General features: G+C 44.1%; 1 protein-coding gene across 1 annotated transcript; it reads right to left on the reverse strand.

Annotated features, from left to right (window-relative positions):
• Positions 1 to 239: 239 nt before the first annotated feature.
• Positions 240 to 2,805, reverse strand: LOC109439989 (granzyme B). The gene is given in 5 exon segments (XM_074328103.1): positions 240 to 465; positions 1,541 to 1,675; position 1,928; positions 2,199 to 2,331; positions 2,334 to 2,805. Coding segments are annotated over 5 exon segments (600 nt in total). The 5' UTR covers positions 2,521 to 2,805; the 3' UTR covers positions 240 to 321.
• Positions 2,806 to 19,323: the final 16,518 nt, after the last annotated feature.

Consider the following 19,323-nt stretch of genomic DNA (forward strand, 5'->3'; position numbering starts at 1 on the left):
ATGGAGCTCAGCTTCAGCCCTGGCACAGGGCAGCCCTGGAGGTACAGGTGTGGGTAAGAAGGAGCTGGGTAACTGCTTCGCGCGGGGTTTGGGGGAGGTGGTGGGGGCATGGGGAAGAAGAGGAAGCAGAAAACTGCAGAATTGCTCCCTTGGCCATCTACGCATACAGCTGGTGTTGTGAATCATGCTCAATGAATAAACAAGGAACCATCTCTTCCCACTCAGCTAAGAGGCATTTATTAGGGTGCTGACACCACCTGCCCTCTCCACACCCTCAGTGTGATTCTGGATTCGCTCGAGAAGACATTGTGGTTCCTGAAGTCAGGCTTTGTCCATGGTTTCCTTTATCCAGGGCAGGAAACTTGAGACTTTGGTGTAGGCCCGGGGAGATGTCCCATTTTTAGTTCCGTAGGAGATGATTCCCTGGATCACACGTTGGCACACGAGAGGGCCCCTGGAGTCTCCCTGCAGACAGACGGGGGGCGGGGATTGAGCAGCTCTCCTTCTAGTCCTGCCCTCTCTGCCATCCCAAGCCCCCTCTCAGAGAAGGCCACCTCGCGTGGCTGCCATGTGGGAGACCAGAGGGCGGCAGGCCACTGTGGGACCCTCAGCTTGGACATTGTCACAGCTTCACTTCACCCTAGGTGTCAGTTCCCTCTCCTCTCCCAGATCCCGGATGCTCTTCCTCTACAGGTGCTGTGGGACTGTGGCTCGTCTACTGTGTAAGGACATGAAAGCAGGTGGCTGGGGTTGACACTTAGCATGGAGGACGAGCCTGTTATCCAGGGTGGGTGACAACTCTGCTCACGCAGGGAGCACAGTTGTATAAGCGCTGTGCCTCAGTGTGTGCCAGAGAATTACAGAATCATCCTCTGGAGGAGGACCATGTATAGATTGACCAGGGGCTCTTGGTTGGTTCTCAGAGGCCCTATTTCTCCCCAGCTCTGGCTGCTCTCCGTTGTCCTTCTGTGGAGAAAGATCACAGGCTGACGGGTGGAGAGTTCCCCACTCCTTGGGTCTCCACATCCCCATCCTTCCCCAAACAGCTCTCTCCCCAGATCCAAGTTAGCCACGCTCAATCTCACCTGAAAGGAAGCCTTTTCTGTCGGGTTCCCCACGCAGAGTTGAATGGGTCATTATAGTTTTGTAGGTAGCTTTCACACTCCCAATCCTCTTGTACGGTCAGCTCCACTTCCTTAGAGTGTTTGCTAACGTGCCCATTGTGGTGACCTGTCCCCAGCTGGCAACAGTGCACTTCTGCCTGGCCTCACCGAGACCTTGCCCCTGGGTAGGCGGATAGACTTCACAGCTTTATTCAGCTTGATATTTTCCTTTAGCTGATGGGGAAGAGGCAAGACAGGCCAGGTCAGCCAGCGACACCATGGTCTGGACATGGGATAGGGCTGCACTGTCTTCCTTCCCCTCTGAGGTACTGGGACTGGTCAGGTGGCCAGGATGGGCAAGATAGGAGGAAGAGGTCACAGTGAGAGGAGAAACAGTCTGGACCAAGGAGAGCAATCACAGGAGGAGGTTTCCTTACATGCAGTAACATGATGTCATTGGAGATGTTCATCGGATTGTAGTCTGGGTGGGGGATGGCTTTTGTCACCTGGAAGACCTGCTGGGTCTTCTCCTGTTTCTTGATGTTGTGGGCTCCCCGGGTGACCCTGATGATCTGCACAGAGAGCAGAGCGGGAGTGTGGGGGGCACGGGGTCTCAGGACATACAGCCCATGAGTCATGAAGATAAGGTGACAGCTGAGGTGGGACAGGGCTGCAGTTTGGGGAAATCAAGGCAACAAGAGGGCCAGGAGCTGAGTGTCCTCTCTGCTTCTGAAGGACACTGAGGGTAGGGCTTCTGGGAGCTGTCTCTTGCCCTCAGGCAGTATCATGACATTGCCTGAGTTTGCATGTTTACCCTAATGCACACTTTCGTCCTCAACCATTGCTGGATTTGGCCCGTGTGGTCCCTCTCTTCTCAACTTGCTACTTGTTCTCACCTCTCACCAGCTTGCCTGTCTTATTTCTCAGCTTTTCATCTCCCATTCATTCTTTCAGATAGCTCCTGTGAAGAGCTTTTGTGGACTTGAGTTAGTAGGAGCCGGGGAGTTCACCTGGGCTGCAGCCCCTGGGGAAGGACAGGGGACCCTTTAGGGGTCTCGGGGAAGTGGAAGGTGTATGCTGGCTGCTGCCCCTCACCTTCCGCTGCAGTGAGCAGCCGTCAGAACAAAGTTCTCTCCCACAGGGAAACCTCCACACGTCTTCTTCCCTTTGTCCACAAACTGAATGTAGGCCATGTAGGGGCGGGAATGGGGCTTGGCCACATGTCCCCGATGATCTCCTCTGAAGGAAAAGTTTGTTGTGCTTCTGTGCACTCACTGAGGCCACCAGGAAGACATTGACTTAACTCTAAACTGCTGGGGACTTGGGAGCCTGGGCTGGCCTCGAACTCGGAGGGTCTCACGTTTCTCCTCTCAAAAGGGAAGAGCAGCGGGCTTTGTCTATGAGTTTTTCTCCACATTTAGTTGGAGGTGAGCATAACTGTCTTTGGGACAGCAAAGTCCAAGAGGCTCCTGAAAATTCGTCTCTGGACATTGCTTGGTTTCAATTGAGTTTCTGAGGTTCTGTGGTGCCGTGAAGTCCAGAACAATACTGCTATCTAGTGGCCAGACTTAAGTTTAGGGCTCTGGGTTTATGCCCAATAAGTGTTTATTGGCTGCATGAAGCCAACAATGGACCTCTTGAGGTGGTTTGGTAGGGGCAGTGCTGTGAGATTCTGGAAAGCAGAGAACATTGGAGTTGCCAAACTCAGTGGCCCATCCTTGAAAGAGAGGAGCCGCTAAAGGCCTGGGAAGAAAGGCAGAATTGGAGAAAGGGAATGAGGGGCCTTGGGACTGAGCTAAGGCAAGAGCACTCTTCTGGGCACAGGGACCCCGTAACTCTGGGGTGTGCTGAGCTCTGGGCTTCCTTCCTAAGAAGACACTGAGGAGAGCACCTGTCTCATCCCAGACATGGAAGCCGGGACTGCTCTCCAGTTTTCCACCCTCAGCCAGGCAATTCTAGGAAAGTTCCCCTTTCCAGATGGCGAATGTAGGGCCTGGGGAGGAATAGAACCCGCTGGATTTTCTTGAGAACAGCCTTCTGCCCGGCCTTTTATGCTGGTAGCTTATCCAGCATCATGCTTGGGGGTCTGAGATGGGACAGGAGCTGGGGTTCAGAACATTCCTGGTGGATAGATGGTTCAGGGATGTGTAGAAGAGGAAGAGGTCTGCAACCTCTGTGGGAGCGAGAGTGGGGATTGTCACTCACCTGCCTCTGCCCTGGGGGACAGTAGAAAGGCCAGCAGAAGCAGGAGCAGGAACAGCCACATCTTCCCAGGAAAGCTGCCCAGATTGGATCGCTGGTGTTCCTCCGTGCTCTCTTTTAGCCCCTGGGAGAGGAAGGAGGTGCAGGTGGGCTCAGGGACCTCGAGTTCCTCTCTGGTTTTGTAGTGCTTCATTCTAGAAGGCTTTCTATGAAAGCTTCCCCGCGCTCACACCTCCTGCCTGATGACATTCTCTGGGTGGTTGTGTGAGAATTAAGCATAGACCACATCAGTAGCCACAGCTGATGACTCAGACCAGACATCTTGTTCCAGCCCAGAGCAGGAACCCAAGGGTCTGAGGTGGGGGCTGTAGGATGTGGTATTGACCAGTAGATGTGTTGGAACCCTGACACCTGAGTCCCCAGTGATAGAACCACCAATGCCTTATTTCCATGCTACCAAGTCCATCTAGATAATTTCTTTTACAGATGTGTGTTTAGGCCCTTCTCTGTGCTACGATGAAACGTACTGGAGCTGTGTCTCCTTCCCTTACAGAGCTGGCCATCTGGTGGAGGAGACAGAAACATCAGTGACCAGAGTACTGTATGGGAAGGGCCATGGTGGAGGGATGCACAAGACAGTGAGAGAGCATGGACCTCATCTACTAAACTGATACAGCAGCTCATTCATCACCACAGCTTCCTTCCTAGGGACTGTTCTCTTGTTAGTTTCCTGTTAATCTCAGGTTTTCTTCTGTTAATTTAGGAATTAATCTGCTGTTAATTTGCAAAACCTCAGAGTGATAGAGTCCATCTCTCCTGTCAATATTTTTAACAAAAGTCCTGCACTTGATGTGTATTGGCCTAAAGTAATGAATCACTGTGGCCCTACAAGTTGAATCCACTGATTGACTTAAGCCTAGGTCATTCCTATTTTGGGTAGGCTGGGGTTGGTCTCACTCAAACCACTCGAACTAAGACTGGGAAAGGGCTGGTTTCCCAAAGGAAGTTCAGATTGCTAAACTGCCAATACCACGTGAAGTGGGAAACCATGCTGGGCAACCAAAGGCCAGTAATTGTCCTGTTAGTATTCTCTGTCCTCTGTCCAGAGAGCCACACTTCTGAAATCGCAGGCTTGACACATAATAGGTTCTCAGTTGATAAACAAATTATGCTGATGACCTCACTATACTGTAATGGACCTGTGTTTCTAAACATCCAAGCTCAATTCTGTTCAAAGAACAACTAAGTATCTCTGAGTGTTTAGATTCTGGTAATTTAAATTTCCATTTTTGCATTTTCTGTGCTTTACAATTTTTTCTATGAGGAATATTATGTATCAAAATGCATAATTTCAGTGTAAATGTTCTCCTTATCATAATCTACTTTTTTGAACTTAGCTTGCCTAGTACTAGACATTTTAAAAATAAAAATACTTCTCTGATTATAATGGCAATATAAGTTCATTAAGAAAATTTGGAGAGTAGAAAGGAAAAGTATCATTCATTTGCCTATCTCCCACCCATAGACTGTTACCATAAGTAGTGCATTTTAAATACATGGGATCATGTTATATGTACAATGCAATTTTCTTTTATCCTCAGGTAACCCTACAATGTACGCATATTCCCCATGCCCTTAATAATCTATTATTCAATACCACTATAGTCTCTCTTCACTAGTTATTAAAAAAAATGAACCTGGAATTAATTTCTATAATTTTTGGAAAATTAAAAAAATAATTCAATCAAGAGAAAAGAATGAAAATGATCTGGTTTCTGATTAGTCATTGATAATCATCTTTAATATCGTGATCTAATACATTTTACCCTCATTTATATCATCACTTTTAAAATTAAAAAGGGATTGTGGTAAACGGAAGACTATGTTATGACCTTTTAAAAATTGAGGTGAAATTCACATAACATAAAATTAACTATTTGAAAGTGTACAATTAAGTGGCATTTAGTGCATGCAACTACCACCTCTCTCTAGTTTCAAAACTTTTCCATGACTCCATGAAAACATTTTGTCCATACCCATTGAGCTGTGGACCCATTAAGTTGTGGGTTAACTTGGGCACTGAATCACTTCCCAGTCTCCCTCTCCCACCCCCACCCCCAACCCTGGCAGCCACTAATCTTCTTTCTGTCTCTATGGATTTGCATATTCTGGATAGTTCATGTAAAATGAGTCATACAATGTGACCTGTTGTGTCTGGCTTCTTCACTTAGCATAATGATTTTGAGGTTCATCCAAGTTGTAGCATGTATCAGTATTTTTTCCTTTTTTTATGGCCAAACAGTATTCCATTGCATGTATATGGCACAATTTCTCCATTAATCGTTAATAAACATTTAGGGTGTTTGCACCTTTGGCTATTGTGACTAATGCTGCTATAAATATTTGTGAACAGACTTCTGTGTGGATGACATGTTTTCATTTCCCTTGGATACACCTGTATTCCTAGGAGGGAACTGCTGGGTCGTACGGTAATCCTGTGTTTAAGTTTTTGAGGAATCACTGAACTGTTTATTGCAGTGGTTGCACTATTTTATAATCTCGCCAGGAATGTACAAGTGTTTCTATTTCCCCACAAACTTGTCAACACTTGTTATTTTTCATGTTTTGATTATAGCCATTCTAGTAGGTATGAAGTGGTATCTCATTGTGGTTTTGATTTACATTCTGTTAATGACTAATGAGATTTAGCACATTTTTCTGTGTTTGCTGGTCATTTGTGTATCTTTCTTGGAGATATGTTGACCTATCTCACAATTCTCATTCCTATCCCCCGTCACTGTTTGGATTGGTTCTTTGAGAGTTGGGCTGGGGCCCCCAACACAGCCACCTTGATATGCTAGGCTGATTGAGCTGAAAATGGAGCGGGTGGGGAGTTCAGGGAAATTTTTCTTTAAACTGTAATGGCTAGTCAAATGCCCAAGGCTGTGTAGGAAAGTTCTCCCAAATCCAGAAGTAGAAATACCAATTTAAGGTAGAGGAAAGCTTACTGCGGTGACATGTGGAAAAGAGTGTGAAACAGGTAACTTCCCAATGAAAAATCTGGAGAAAGCCTCACTGGGTAGAATATATTTCTTCCTAGATGTGACTAAACAGTCAGACTAAAAGATGGTGGAATCCATTTGTGACCTATAAATTTAAGAATCTGTGTCTAAATAAAAATTAATAATGAACATTATTAATAAACATGAATATCAATAATAATAAACATCTGGAAAAGAAGATATGATTAGATTGTTGAACAAATGAGAAAATAGTATCTAACATCTCAATGCTGGCTATGTATTGATCACTGACTGTAGATCCTCAGTCCACCCTCTGAGCTAGCTACTGATTTTCTTCCAATTCATAAATGAGAAAGCAAGACACTGAGAAGGTAAGGGACTTGTTCTATATAATTCAGCTCATCAGAATGGAGATTAGAATGCAGGGATGTGATTTCATAGTCTGTGATCTTATCCACAGATTTATAAACACCATCATTTCTTATTTTGTTCAAAGAATCTGGGGAAAAATTAAGTGGGTATTGAAGAATAAAAGTTTCTGTCTATATCTCTAATGTGGGACTCTGGTTCTCTTAGAAGAGAAAGGCACCTCAGTGGCTACAATATTGTGACAGAAAAGGTCATTTGGATCACATTCTTCTGCTCTTATCCTTTATTCCCCTGCTGTTCTTCCTCAAAGTGCAGGAGAATGTCATGCCTGGCCCATGAGGGACAATCCCTTGGGCCTTGGCCTCTCACTGAATCACATCTACTACTTATTGGAAGTGGGCAGGCCCATTCCTTGTAGGCAATGACAATGGCAGAATCACATGACATGCCACACTCATACATGGCATTTGAGGCTGCCGCTGTCAGCCAACTTCCCTGAGCCTGTTCATTCTCTTTAAGTTATACCTAAAATCAGAACCTAGAGGCATAAGGGGCCAAAACTTGGCCCTGGCTGATTTCGTTTGACCATGAGAGTCAGCCGTGCTGTTGAGAAGATATTCCTGCTTCAGTTAGGGGTTATGTCTGCATTCCTATCAGGAGGCTGGGATGATAGTCACATAATTTCTGGGGTGTTTACATGACATCAAAAACAGTTTTGAGAGAGAGAGACCTGTCAGTGAAGGAGAACCTAGGTATGTGTTGAAGCGGTGAGGGTTGTTCTTCCACCTGGCCTGGGTAGTAGAAGGATGGGGGCGAGAGGGCAGGGATGGGAGACAAAAATGTCTATAGGACAGATATACATCTGTGAGATGTGCAGAGTTTTGGCATCAACCAGAGCACCCTTTGATTTTTCCCTGTTGCCTACACCAGTCGTTGCTCAGCCACCAAGAATAAACAAGGTCTGTAAGTTGGATTGGGGGTAATTCAGTAAAACTCTGGAGTGTGTAAATGTCTGTGGTGATGAGTGGAAAGATGACCACAGAGGAATGGGAGGAGAAGTGGGCTTGGGCAGGACAGTGTACCCGTCCCCACCGAACTGGGGATCAGTGGAAAAATGCAGGCCCAGAAAAGTCAGTTGCTGTTGACCGCTCTTCTGGGTGGGAGAGAATTGGAAAGTAGTGATGTTTTCGGTTGTGAAGTTGCATTTGATGTGACCTTAGATTACATTCAAGACCCCCCTCCCCAACTCCCTCACCGAAGGATCTTTATCTACCCAGGAACTTTGCCCACCAAGGCCATTTCTTTTCCTCAAAGCATTTTGTTTCCACAAGGCCTAAATTTCATACCTTCCCCTTCTGGAGCAAATGGGTTCTTTCTATTCCCATCTTGCTCAGGGGCTAGTGGTGTGCACTTTCTCACCATGTGTGTACGGGATGTGGCAATTGGTTTGGTTTGGGGTAGGTCAGAGGAATACTGCTGAATCATTTACCAGAACCTCTAGGAGATGATTGCAAAACAGGTGGGTCTTTCTATTTCACAACTTGGGTCAGATGTAACAAACTGTTACATTTGGAAATGCAATTCACACCTAAGAATTTTTGTGTCACATCCCCTCTCTGTTCTCCAATCTTGCTATGACATATCCTAGTTGTAGTTACCCCTCTGCTACTAAGTTCCTCTGTTTTTGACTGAATACTAGGAAGCAACACTGGAACCATATGTGAACAAAGCAGATGATCAGGACCGTCCCAGACAGCGCTTCCGTCTACTCATGAGAAATGAAGTATTGTAGAGACCTGTTAGGCCTCTGAGAGCATTTTACCAATGGAAACGTGGCAGGAGATTTACTGTAACACCAATGACTATATTAGTCTCTCTGTGTTTTCTATGCTCAGTCATTTGCCAGCATCTCCATCATGTGATTGCAAAACTGTAGACATTTTTTATGTTCCCTTGTCTCAGGTTTTTAAGCCTGGAAGACTGAGGATCAATCTATTATTGGATCACGTACAATTCACCAAGGCATTGAACTCTACCTTTAAGGCTTTTAGGAGTCAGCCCTCTGGTCCCTTTAGCATCATATGCTAAGACTGGCTGTGCAGCTACGAGCACCTTAAATACCTCCACATAAGTACCTACGCGTAGTAGGACTTGGTAACCCCTGAGGACATAATGGGGACCGGAATCAGTGGGACTAGCATTGGTTTGTGTCCATGGCTTGGCCCCATTCTCCCAGAAATCTCATCTTTGCCACAATCTCACAGGGGTAGAGGTTCAGGCTCTTTTCTTGACCCCATAGAGATTATAACACACGGAAGGGGGAAGTCTGGTCTCAAGAAGGTGTCTACCCTGGGCTTTGCTGAATGTCTCAGAGGAGAGGGTCTTCACTCATAAATCAACTCCCAGCTGACTCATGCAGGGAAAAGAGAGCTGGGAGGTGGGTGTGCATCCCAGCTACCTTCAAACAATTTGAGGCTGACATTTAGGAGCTTCTTTTTCGTTTTTTGTTTTTAAACACAAAACAGCATGGGGGAAATCAGGGAACAGGAAAGGCAAAGGGCATTAATATGAATCCGTACCTTACTGTGTTCCAAAGCATATACAATTTACATGTGTTATCTCATTGAACTTTCCACCTTCTGCATGGGCATTTTCATTAATCATATTTTCAAATGAAACAGACTCAGAGATACTAAGTGATGTGCCCAAGGTCACATGGGTATGGAAAGTTTGTACACACACACGCACACACACGCACACACACACGCACACACACACGCACACACACACACGCACACACACACACACACGATGCATGCCTGACAAGCTGCAAGGTGCCCTCTATACTCCCCTAAGAAGTGGTGGAAACCATAGTAGACACTCTTTAGCTCAGCAAAACAGAGAGTTCTGACACTTAGACTTCTGTTGGAATGGCTGCTCAGGTTGCCCAGAAGCTTTATCTCCAGGGAACTTTTGCAGCAGAGGCTGGGAAACCTCTTAGTCTGGGGCCCCGTGAGGTTATCATGGGTGTAGGCAAGAGCATGTTTAACATCCTTCACAGGTCTGAGCCTTTATCGCTCAGTCGGAGAAACCTAACCTGGTGAAAGAAGACTGGACTATAGCAGAGACTTTTTAAACATTGTTAACCATAGAAACCTTTCCTCAAGTGGTTTATATATGTGTCAATGTAGCTTTTTGCAATTATATATCTATATTTATACCTATGTACATAGATGCATGTATACATATTTTTACATATATATGTTTTTATATGATTACATACACACGTATATATGCATACATATATTTATGTGTGCTTGGCTGTATAGTTGCATGTTTTTGTTTTGATCTCTTCATTTTCCGTTTTCTCTTTCTGAGCACGATCTTAGTCCATCTTTGTTTCAGTAGGATTTCCAGCACTCAACAGAAGCTGTGTGAAGTCAGCTGTTCTCACCTCATTACAAAACTGGTCAAGATTAAGCTATTCTGCTACAGAGGTCTTTGTGGGTAACAAGATGTGAGAAGGCACGCCTTTGAGGGTTATGGGAACCCTGAAGGAGATATTGCCCCATGTGAACATGAATTTGGTATTGGTGTGTGTGTGTTTTGGTTGGAGAGTATTCATCTACAACTGTCACTGAGCCTAGCTTCAAAAAAGCACCCCAGATTGGCCTCAAGACCTAGGAGGGGACGGCTGCTGGCATGCCTGGCTGGACCGACCCAGACACAGGACAACCCACTGTCAACAAAGAGTCTCATACCGCATGTGAGGGCTGCAAGCTAAGAGCTGGATGACTTTTAGGGTCACCTGGGCTTGGAAATTAAGGATGTAGCAGCAAGCATGATGGCCTGTGGGTTGGAAGGCTGTTCACCATTGTTTTTGGGCACCATGAGAGCCTCCCTGATCTGATGTGATTTAAGGAAGATAAAGAAAAGTGGCACCTCTTTCATGGCAGAGTTTATACTGAGCTTTATACCCATAAAGTACCCTAGATGTAAACCATAAAGAAATGGCGGCCCTGGTTGTGTTTTCCCTCCTGCATCTCCTTCATCCAGAGGTGGGGCTCCACTGGCTACAGAACTGGAAACTGATTTCCAATCCCATACACTGCTGCTCTGGAGTCGAATGTGATAAGTCGAATGTGAGGGGCTCAGCCACAGAAAATGTGTGGGAAAAGGCTAAGCTGGGACATAACATGGCAAGTGTTTATGAAAAGGTGGTGGGCAGAGATAAAGCAGAAAACAGGGGAGAAATGAAGGCAGAGGGAACAGAGGCAGGCCTGGTCTACAGCTGGTACCCAGTGACTGTTCAATATATAAAAGAGAAATCAGTCATTCCAATCCAAAACTGGATATTTATTCTGGACATGGCAGCCTCCACGCAGGGAGGTCTGGCCTCTTCCTTCAAGAAAATGGACAGTCACAAAAGGAACTCAGTCGAGTCCCTGCTCTCATTGATCTCTTTCTTCAGGGCAGGAAGTTGAGGATCTTGGTGAAAACCTGGAGGTGTTCCATTTTTTCATCCAAGAGAGATAATGTCCTGGGTGCGATGTTACTACACGCAATAGGCCTCTGGAGCCTCCTGTGGGCAGAGAGAGGAAAGTCTGAGCTGGCTTCCTTGTGTTCTTCTCTGTGGCACACGGGGTGCTTCAGCCCCACTCCTGTGGTCTAGGAGGTTTTCAGTGGTGTCTTGTTCTTGAATAGTTGTTAGTTTTTCTTCTTGTCATGGGGAGCGAAGTCGGGAATGATCTCTGTTGTGATCTTGGTGCCCTCACGCTTCTATACATAAGATTTTGTCACCTGCTTTTGTTACTTAGTTATATATGACTATCAGGAAATAGTAATTATCATTTTAATGGCTGCTTCTATTTTGTCACTTGCACGTGACATGTGAACTTACCAAAATTTACTTAATGATTCTCCTTTTGCTTTATATCAAGATTGTTCCCATTTTTTTGCTTGTATATACAGCACTGTAATTAATAATCTTTATATACTTGTCTCATTTTCTGAGGATAAGTACACAAAGTGGGTTTGCTAGTTCAAATCATACTTGCATCTTTAAAAACTTGTACACATTAGCAATTGCTATCTAAGAAGATTGTATGTTAGCCAGCCAGGTGGCTCAGGTGGTTGGAGCGCCACGCTCCTAACGCCGAGGTCATGGGTTCGATTCCCACGTGGGCCAGTGCGATGCACCCTTTACAGCTAAGATTGTGAACAACAGCTCTCCCTGGAGCTGGGCTGCCGTGAGCAGCCGGAGGTTAGCATGAGCTGCCGTGGCTTACCGTTGCCGCTGTGAGTGGCCTGCAGCCAGTGGCTGGCAGCCAGTGAGAGCTGCCGTGAGCTGCTGTGAGTGGCTGATCCACGACCAGTGATCGACTGCCTGGGGGGTGGGGAGAGGGGGAGCGCAAGGTTCATAATACCAGCATGGGCCAGGGAATTGTGTCCTACACAACTAGACTGAGAAACAACGGCTTGAACTGGAGTGGGCGGGGGGAGGCAGAAGAAGGGGAAAAAAAAAAGATTGTACCAATTTATATATTCAATATCAAGAAATCTGTATGGCAGTTTCTCCAGACCTGTGCCTATACTGAATATGTCGTTCTTTGAATTCATTGCCAGTCCAAAAGGATAAAGTGTTATCTTGATGTTTTAATGAGTTTCTTTTATTGGTAATGAAAGAATGGAAGTAGCCAATTAATGTTTTTAGCCTAGTTTTCTATAGCATTCCTAAAGGTCATATTTTGTGTTTGTATCATACTCTAGTGTGTGGATATACCATAGCCAATATTTCCCACTTGTTATTTAGGCTGTTTTTAATTTTTGGCAATTTTAGATATTATTGAGATGGTCACCATTTATTGCTGGCATGTCTGTTTTTAGAATATAGAATATACCCTAGCAGCAGAATTACTGTCATACAATATAAACATTGAAAAATTATGTTGCATTTGTTAACTGTTTCTCCTTGCTGCTGGGAACATTACGAAGGAAAGAGGACATCCTGGGTCCTGGCCCGTAAGCACTCTCTGGTTCGTACCCGGCCACTTCCTTAGCCATTACTACAGTGCAATAGCTTTCCATCAGTGTGTTCTCCATCCCTAGGAGCTTACCTGTACACAAGTAGATAGGGCCAGGGATCCCGTTATGTGCTAGCGATATGTGAGGAGGAAGAAGAGGCCAAACCCCTCCTCGTGAGGGTCAAGGGGTGCGCAGGGGATTTCCACCCTCTATCTTGCTCCAGTCTTGGTCCCAACAGACATGTCTAAAACATTGCACCCACCCAGTGCAGAGTGTATATTTTCATAAATAAATTGGTCATTTACTGGGCCATAAAGTAAATATTGAGAAATTCCAAAGATGTAAATTTTTGGAATGTTTTCTGGCCACAACAGAATTAAATGAGAAATCAATAAAATCGTGATTAGAAATAAAGAAGTATATTTTTTAAATAACCCACAAATCAAACAGTTTAAAAAGATATGGAAAATGTTTGAATTAAATAATAACAATAACAGTACTTATTGAAAATTGTGGAATGCAGCTGAACTGGATGGAGGAAAATTTAGGCTTAAAACTCACATATTACAAAAAACTGAAATTACGGAGCTGATCATATATCTCAAGAAGCTAGAAATTAGTAAGTGAAATGAACTCAATGAAGTAGGAGGGAAATATAATAAGACGTAGCAGAAGTTAACGAATTAGGCAAACCTACAACAGAGAGGTTTAATAAAGCGAAGACTAGTTATTTGAAAAAGTTAATAAAATTGACGAACCTCTGGAGTAACTAATGAAGAAAAAAAGAGAGAAGGTGCAAATATTTACTACCAGGAACTATACAGGGGAATACTTTTACAAATACTTGTGGACCATTAAAAGATAACCCAATAATATTAGAAAAAACTTATGCTAATAAATTTGAAATTTTAGACAAAATGGAAACATCACTGACTAATAATTACTTTAAAAATTGCAAACTTAGGTAATACGAGAACTATCAAAGAAATTGCATTAGTAATCAACAATTTTCTAGATGTCTTTACTGTTAATTTCTACTGAAATTCACGGAAGGAAAACTTTTAACCTACAAACTATTGCAAAAAAGAAAAAAAAGAAACACTAACGATATCATTTTATAAGGCTGACATAACATCGATACAAAAAACAGAATAAAAAAGGAAAATTACAGGTCAATCACATTCATGATCTCCATAGCCACAGAAGTTATATCAGTGGCTAATGGCTAACCGGTAACAGCCGATGGCCATCTATTACCCGAGCCAGCACCTTTCCACGTGAGCCCAAGAGCCTGGAAACTGCTCTCTTACCCCTTTGAAAATTCTGGCTGGCACCATACCCTGCTTGCTGCGCCATGTGTCTTACAGAGTCTCTGATCCTGCTTCCTGTGTCTCTCTCGGCTGCCACGGAGCCTGGGGTGCAGGGGGGCCCCTCGTTGGGGTGCTGGCGGATGTTTGCTTTTGTGTCTCGACCAGCCGCCAGTGAGAATATAGTGGTATGAACCCCCTATCCATGGCTCCGTTGGTGTGCATTTTTGGCCTCACCATATCCTGCGTTCTGGTGCCGGGAGCGGGAGCTGAGACCCCACATTACATGGAGATTTGGTGTTTCCCCCTGACTGCCCCTTCCTGTCGCTCACAGTCTGAAAGGATGATGTACATTGGAGGTAACTGCTATCCCTTACGTGGCAACATCAGCCTCCTTCTGCCTTTCATCCACTTCCATTCATGTCAGGGGGGAGGAACCGAATAGGGAAATAGAATCAAGACCCAAAGGAAGCACAGTGGGGAGGAGCGTGGTTCCCACTCCCTTCCTCCTTGCAGGGTCCCCAAGGTCTCTCATCTAACATAGCTGCTGAGTAATAAGTGCACGAGGACAGCCGTGTGTGTGTGTGTGTGTGTGTGTGTGTGTGTGTGTGTGTGTGTGAACCCACCATGGAGAATCCGGAAGAGCCCAGAGGAACGCACACACGAGTAGGTGGCTTAGAGTAGCTCAGCATTATGCTTGAGGGGACACAGTTATGCCGCCCTTTCTGTTGCTGTTTCCACAGGGAAAGTGAGGCCAGGTGAAGCCCCCCAAAGGGGACTAAGGAGCTGCCTGCCCAGGTCTCCCCTCGTTGGGGTAATAATTTTGCTCCCACTGAGTGGAGCTGAAGAGCATCGCATCTTGCCTGTGTCTGAAAGAATGTCCTCAGACCACATCCCTCACTCAGTATCCTGTCTCTCAGGAATGACTGACTAATTATCGTTCCTTTCTACTCGGTGAATTCCCAAGATTTTGGCCATTTCTGTGACCCTCCCCATGTTAATCTCATGTTAGGACAGCCAGACACTGTAAGAACCTGAATGTCCCTCTGTCCAGCTCCTGTACGTGGGGAAGGAATGATCTCCCTGACTGGTGTCTGAAATTTTGTTTTGTTTGTTTTCAACAGGTCTTTCCAGTTGAGTGGAGACCAATTTCTCCATCAGGATGTCTGAGCTCTCAAGAGTTACGTGTGATCCTGGGCGAGCTGTGTCCAGGCCAATCTACCCTGCACGTTGCTCTCCCTTTGCCCCTGGAATCGGCATCTTTTCCCTGCGGAGTTGCCAGCTGTCCCCTGCCCTGAGCAGGTTGGGACTGTCTCTAACTAATTATTGCCTTTGTTCTACTTCCCATGATGATGAGTGACATCAACCTGTCTGTGGAGGATCCTTTTTCTTGGGAGAGAGGGAAGGGGGTAATGATACCATCTAGTACTACAGAGTGGGACCTGTAGGGGAAGAGGGTGGTAGATAAAGGAGTCTCTTAGGCATTGGGTGGGGATAGCTGAAAACTAAGGTTTTTAATGAGCATCCACACCTCTTCAGCATTTGGTACTTCCCAGAGCCCTTTCACATTCCACATTTCACTTCAGTCAACAGGACTCTGAGGCAGGAAATGTGCAGATTATTTTCCTTTGAAACATGAAGAACCATTTACAGAAAAATTATGTAATTTGCCTGTGGACAAAAAGCTAATGACAAAGCCAGGGGGTTCTCTGCTAGGAAGGATTCTAGTTAATTTACTTTTTAAAAAGAAATTTGCCTGGCTTGCAGTGTGTTAAAAAATAATGTGTAGTGCAATTTTTAGAGGCATAGTTTGTAATTTGGGGTAGGGCGGGTCCACTATTATAACTAGCCTGACTTCTTGCCTGGACAGTCCTTTGCAAATGACCTATTTCCCAAATAATGTTGAGCTTACTTGGATAGCATAAATAATAGCACCATGACAACTCTGGGAGCATAGTATGCTGACAGGATCGTTTTCCTGGGGTCTTCTTTTCTTCTTGTAGCTGACTGTCTAAAGATACTTCCGGGAAAGATGTGCTATCACTGATTCACACGTTAGTGAGGTATTGTTCAGTTTGATTTTCTCTTAGCATTATTTTTTACTTTGGGTTCAAGCTCAATTTGTGGAATAAATGGTTCCTTTTAAGTTTCTCTCAATTTAAGTCATCTAAGGATAGTTTGAGAAGCGACATTTGGAATCACACTAAAACATCTGTACCAAACTTGAACTTCTTTATAAAGGAGGGGCATGAATTACTGACCAAAAACATGTCACATAATCTCCCAGGCCATAGAACCATTCATTTCCGTTCCCATAGTTGATGACACAGGCACTGAGGCCAATTTCTCTCACTCTTCACTCTTGTGAAATTAGTCTTTCTGGAAATTTCCTCCAGAAAGTGGTCTTAGGACAAGAGCTTCTTCTTTATCCCAGAGCTGAAATACATGAAATGTGCAGGATCTATGTCCCTGGGGCAGAAAAACGGCCAAAGATGTCTGGATAATGTTTGCTCATGAGACCGGAGTCAACATGGATTTAAGGGAAACACATCCATTCTTTTAGCCAGCATCTGTCTGGCAGCATCGCCAGCCTGTAAGCTTTACTTCTATATTTTGGATCCAGCCCAGAGAAGCCGCCTGCTGTCAAGCTGACACACATTGAGCTCTATGTGTCAGTCACAGGGCTAAAGGTTTTCCATTAATTACTTCATTGAATCCTTATGATAAACTGTGAAGTAGATAACCACTCCCAGGTTAAAGCTAAGAAAGCAGGCACTTGTCTGAAGAAACCCACCTAATAAGAATCGAGCTGGGATTTGAAGTGGGGCAGGGCAGGCCCTCCTGGGACCACTCTTATTGACCACAATGCAATGCTGCTCCAGTAAACCACACCAGAGGGCACCCTGCTCACGTCCACTCCAGTTAAAGGTGTGTGTTTTATTGTTCCTCCTGGGGGTGGGCATGGGGGTAGGGGACAGTTCACACATTCTTTTTTCCCCGCAGTTTCTTTCTGTCCAAATGCCAAGGCTTCTTCAATATTGGAAAGTTCAGACCAATGTAAACGGGTCCACCAGTATCAGTCACTCATTCCAGGTCAAAACGAGCAAAACTCCCTGGGGCAGCCACTGTATTATGAATAAAAAACATGTTCAATAGTAGGAACCAGATTTTCCTTACTCAGGCAGTAAAAGAAAGGTTTGGTTTTAAGAAAAACTAACAGAAAGTTTCAGGGTTCAATAGCCAAGGATGTGGTATTATAATTAAACAGAGCATCTGGCACTCATGGTCAGAACATGTAAAAGGACTTTTCTTTAGAAATCCTAGCCGTGTTTGGATCTCAGGGTAAAGCTGAAAACTCATGGGCTTGTCTTTCTTTACTCCATGTCATCTGACAAATATTGAGTGGCAAAGCAATTGGGATACAATGTCATAGGGAAAAGGTTCATAGCTAATGTTGACAAGCGACACCTGTGACTTGTGGGACCAGCGATTTCTGTATAGCCTTTGACACATCCAAGTATGGATGTGTGATAGGGCCAGGCTCCATTTAAACAGGCATCCTTGAGATGGTTGAGCACACATAGAAAAAAATGTATGTTCTTAAAAAAAATACATCTTCATTCTATCAGAGAGAATCAATAGCATTTAAAATGACTATATCACTATTGTTACCTTCAAATTACTCCACTTGGAGAGCCATGCCCCTACGCCAACACCTAGGCCACTCTTCAAAGCAATTTTGGAACTCCTTTTCTGGAATGGCCATCAGAGCTGTCGTCGTATTACCCTTGATGTCCCGAATGTCATCAAAAGGTCTTCCTTTCAATATTTCCTTTATCTTCAGGTAAAGAAAGAAGTCCCTGGGTCCAGATCAGGTGAGTAGGGAGGGTGTTCCAGTACTGTGATTTGTTTACTGGCTAAAAACTCCCTCACAGACAGTGCTGTGTGAGCTGGTGCATTGTCCTGATGCAAGAGCCATGAATTGTTGGCGAAAAGTTCAGGTCATTTTCATCTAACTTTTTCATGCAGCCTTTTCAGCACTTTCAAATAGTAAACTTGGTTAACTGTTTGTCCAGTTGGTAGAAATTCATAATGAGTAATCACTCTGATATGAAAAAAGGTTAGCAACATCGTTGCAGCAAGTTTGCAAACTTAATTGTCAGATCTTGTATGTATCTATCAAGGATTACTTTAATGTAAGAGAATTAAGTACTCCAATAAAAAGGTAGGGTGCTGAATGGATAAGAGAAGAAGATGGTTACATATGCTGCCTGTGAGAGACTCATATCAGATCGGAAGATACACACAAACTGAAAGGAGAGAAATGGAAAAAGATGTTTCATGAAAATGGAAAATGAGAGAAACAAAAAAAAGCTGAGGTAGCAATACTTATACCAGACAAAATAGACTTTAAAACAGAGGCTATAGCAATAGACAAAGAAGGACCAGTAATCCCACTTCTGGGTATTTATCCAAAGAAATCCAAAACACTACTTCAAAAGGACATGTGCATCCATGTTCATTGCACCATTATTTACAATAGCCAAGATGTGGAGGCAACCTGGGTGTCCATCAATGGATGAACAGATAAATAAGAGGTGATGTGTATACACACACACACACACACACACACACACACACACACACACAAATATAATGGAATATTACTCAGCCATAAAAAACAATAAAATCTTGCTATCTGCAACGACATGGAAAGACCTAGAGGGCATTATGCTGAGTAGAGTAGCTCAGACAGAGAAAAACAAATGCCATATGATATCACTTATATGTAGAATCTAAAGAATAAAATAAACAAACAAAACAGAATGGAACTCATAGATACTGGGAGCATTTTGATGGTTGACAGATGGAGGGGGGTTTGGGTGAACAAAGGGAAGGGATTAAGTACAAATTGGTAGTTAAAAAATAGGCACAGGGATGTAAAGTATAGCGTAAGGAATATAGTCAATAATATTGTAATAACTATGTATGGTGTCAGATAGGTACTAGGTTTACTGGGGCGATCTCTTCTTAAGGTATAGAAGTGTCTAATCATTAAGTTGTACACCTGAAACTAATATAATATTGTATGTCAACTGTAACTGAAAAAATATTTTAAAAATGACAGTACCAAAATCAATCAATCAATCAATCAATCAATCAATCAATCAATCAACAATCAATCACAGTGAGATACCAGTTATAGTCACCAGGGGATCCTTTCCCCACTCTAGGTTTATACCCTAGAGAAAGGTGGAAATTTCCACCAGATATGTGTTGAAGAAGGTCACAGCA

The sequence above is a fragment of the Rhinolophus sinicus genome, linkage group LG03, assembly GCF_036562045.2.
Source record: "Rhinolophus sinicus isolate RSC01 linkage group LG03, ASM3656204v1, whole genome shotgun sequence".
NCBI classification, from domain to species: Eukaryota; Metazoa; Chordata; class Mammalia; order Chiroptera; family Rhinolophidae; genus Rhinolophus; species Rhinolophus sinicus.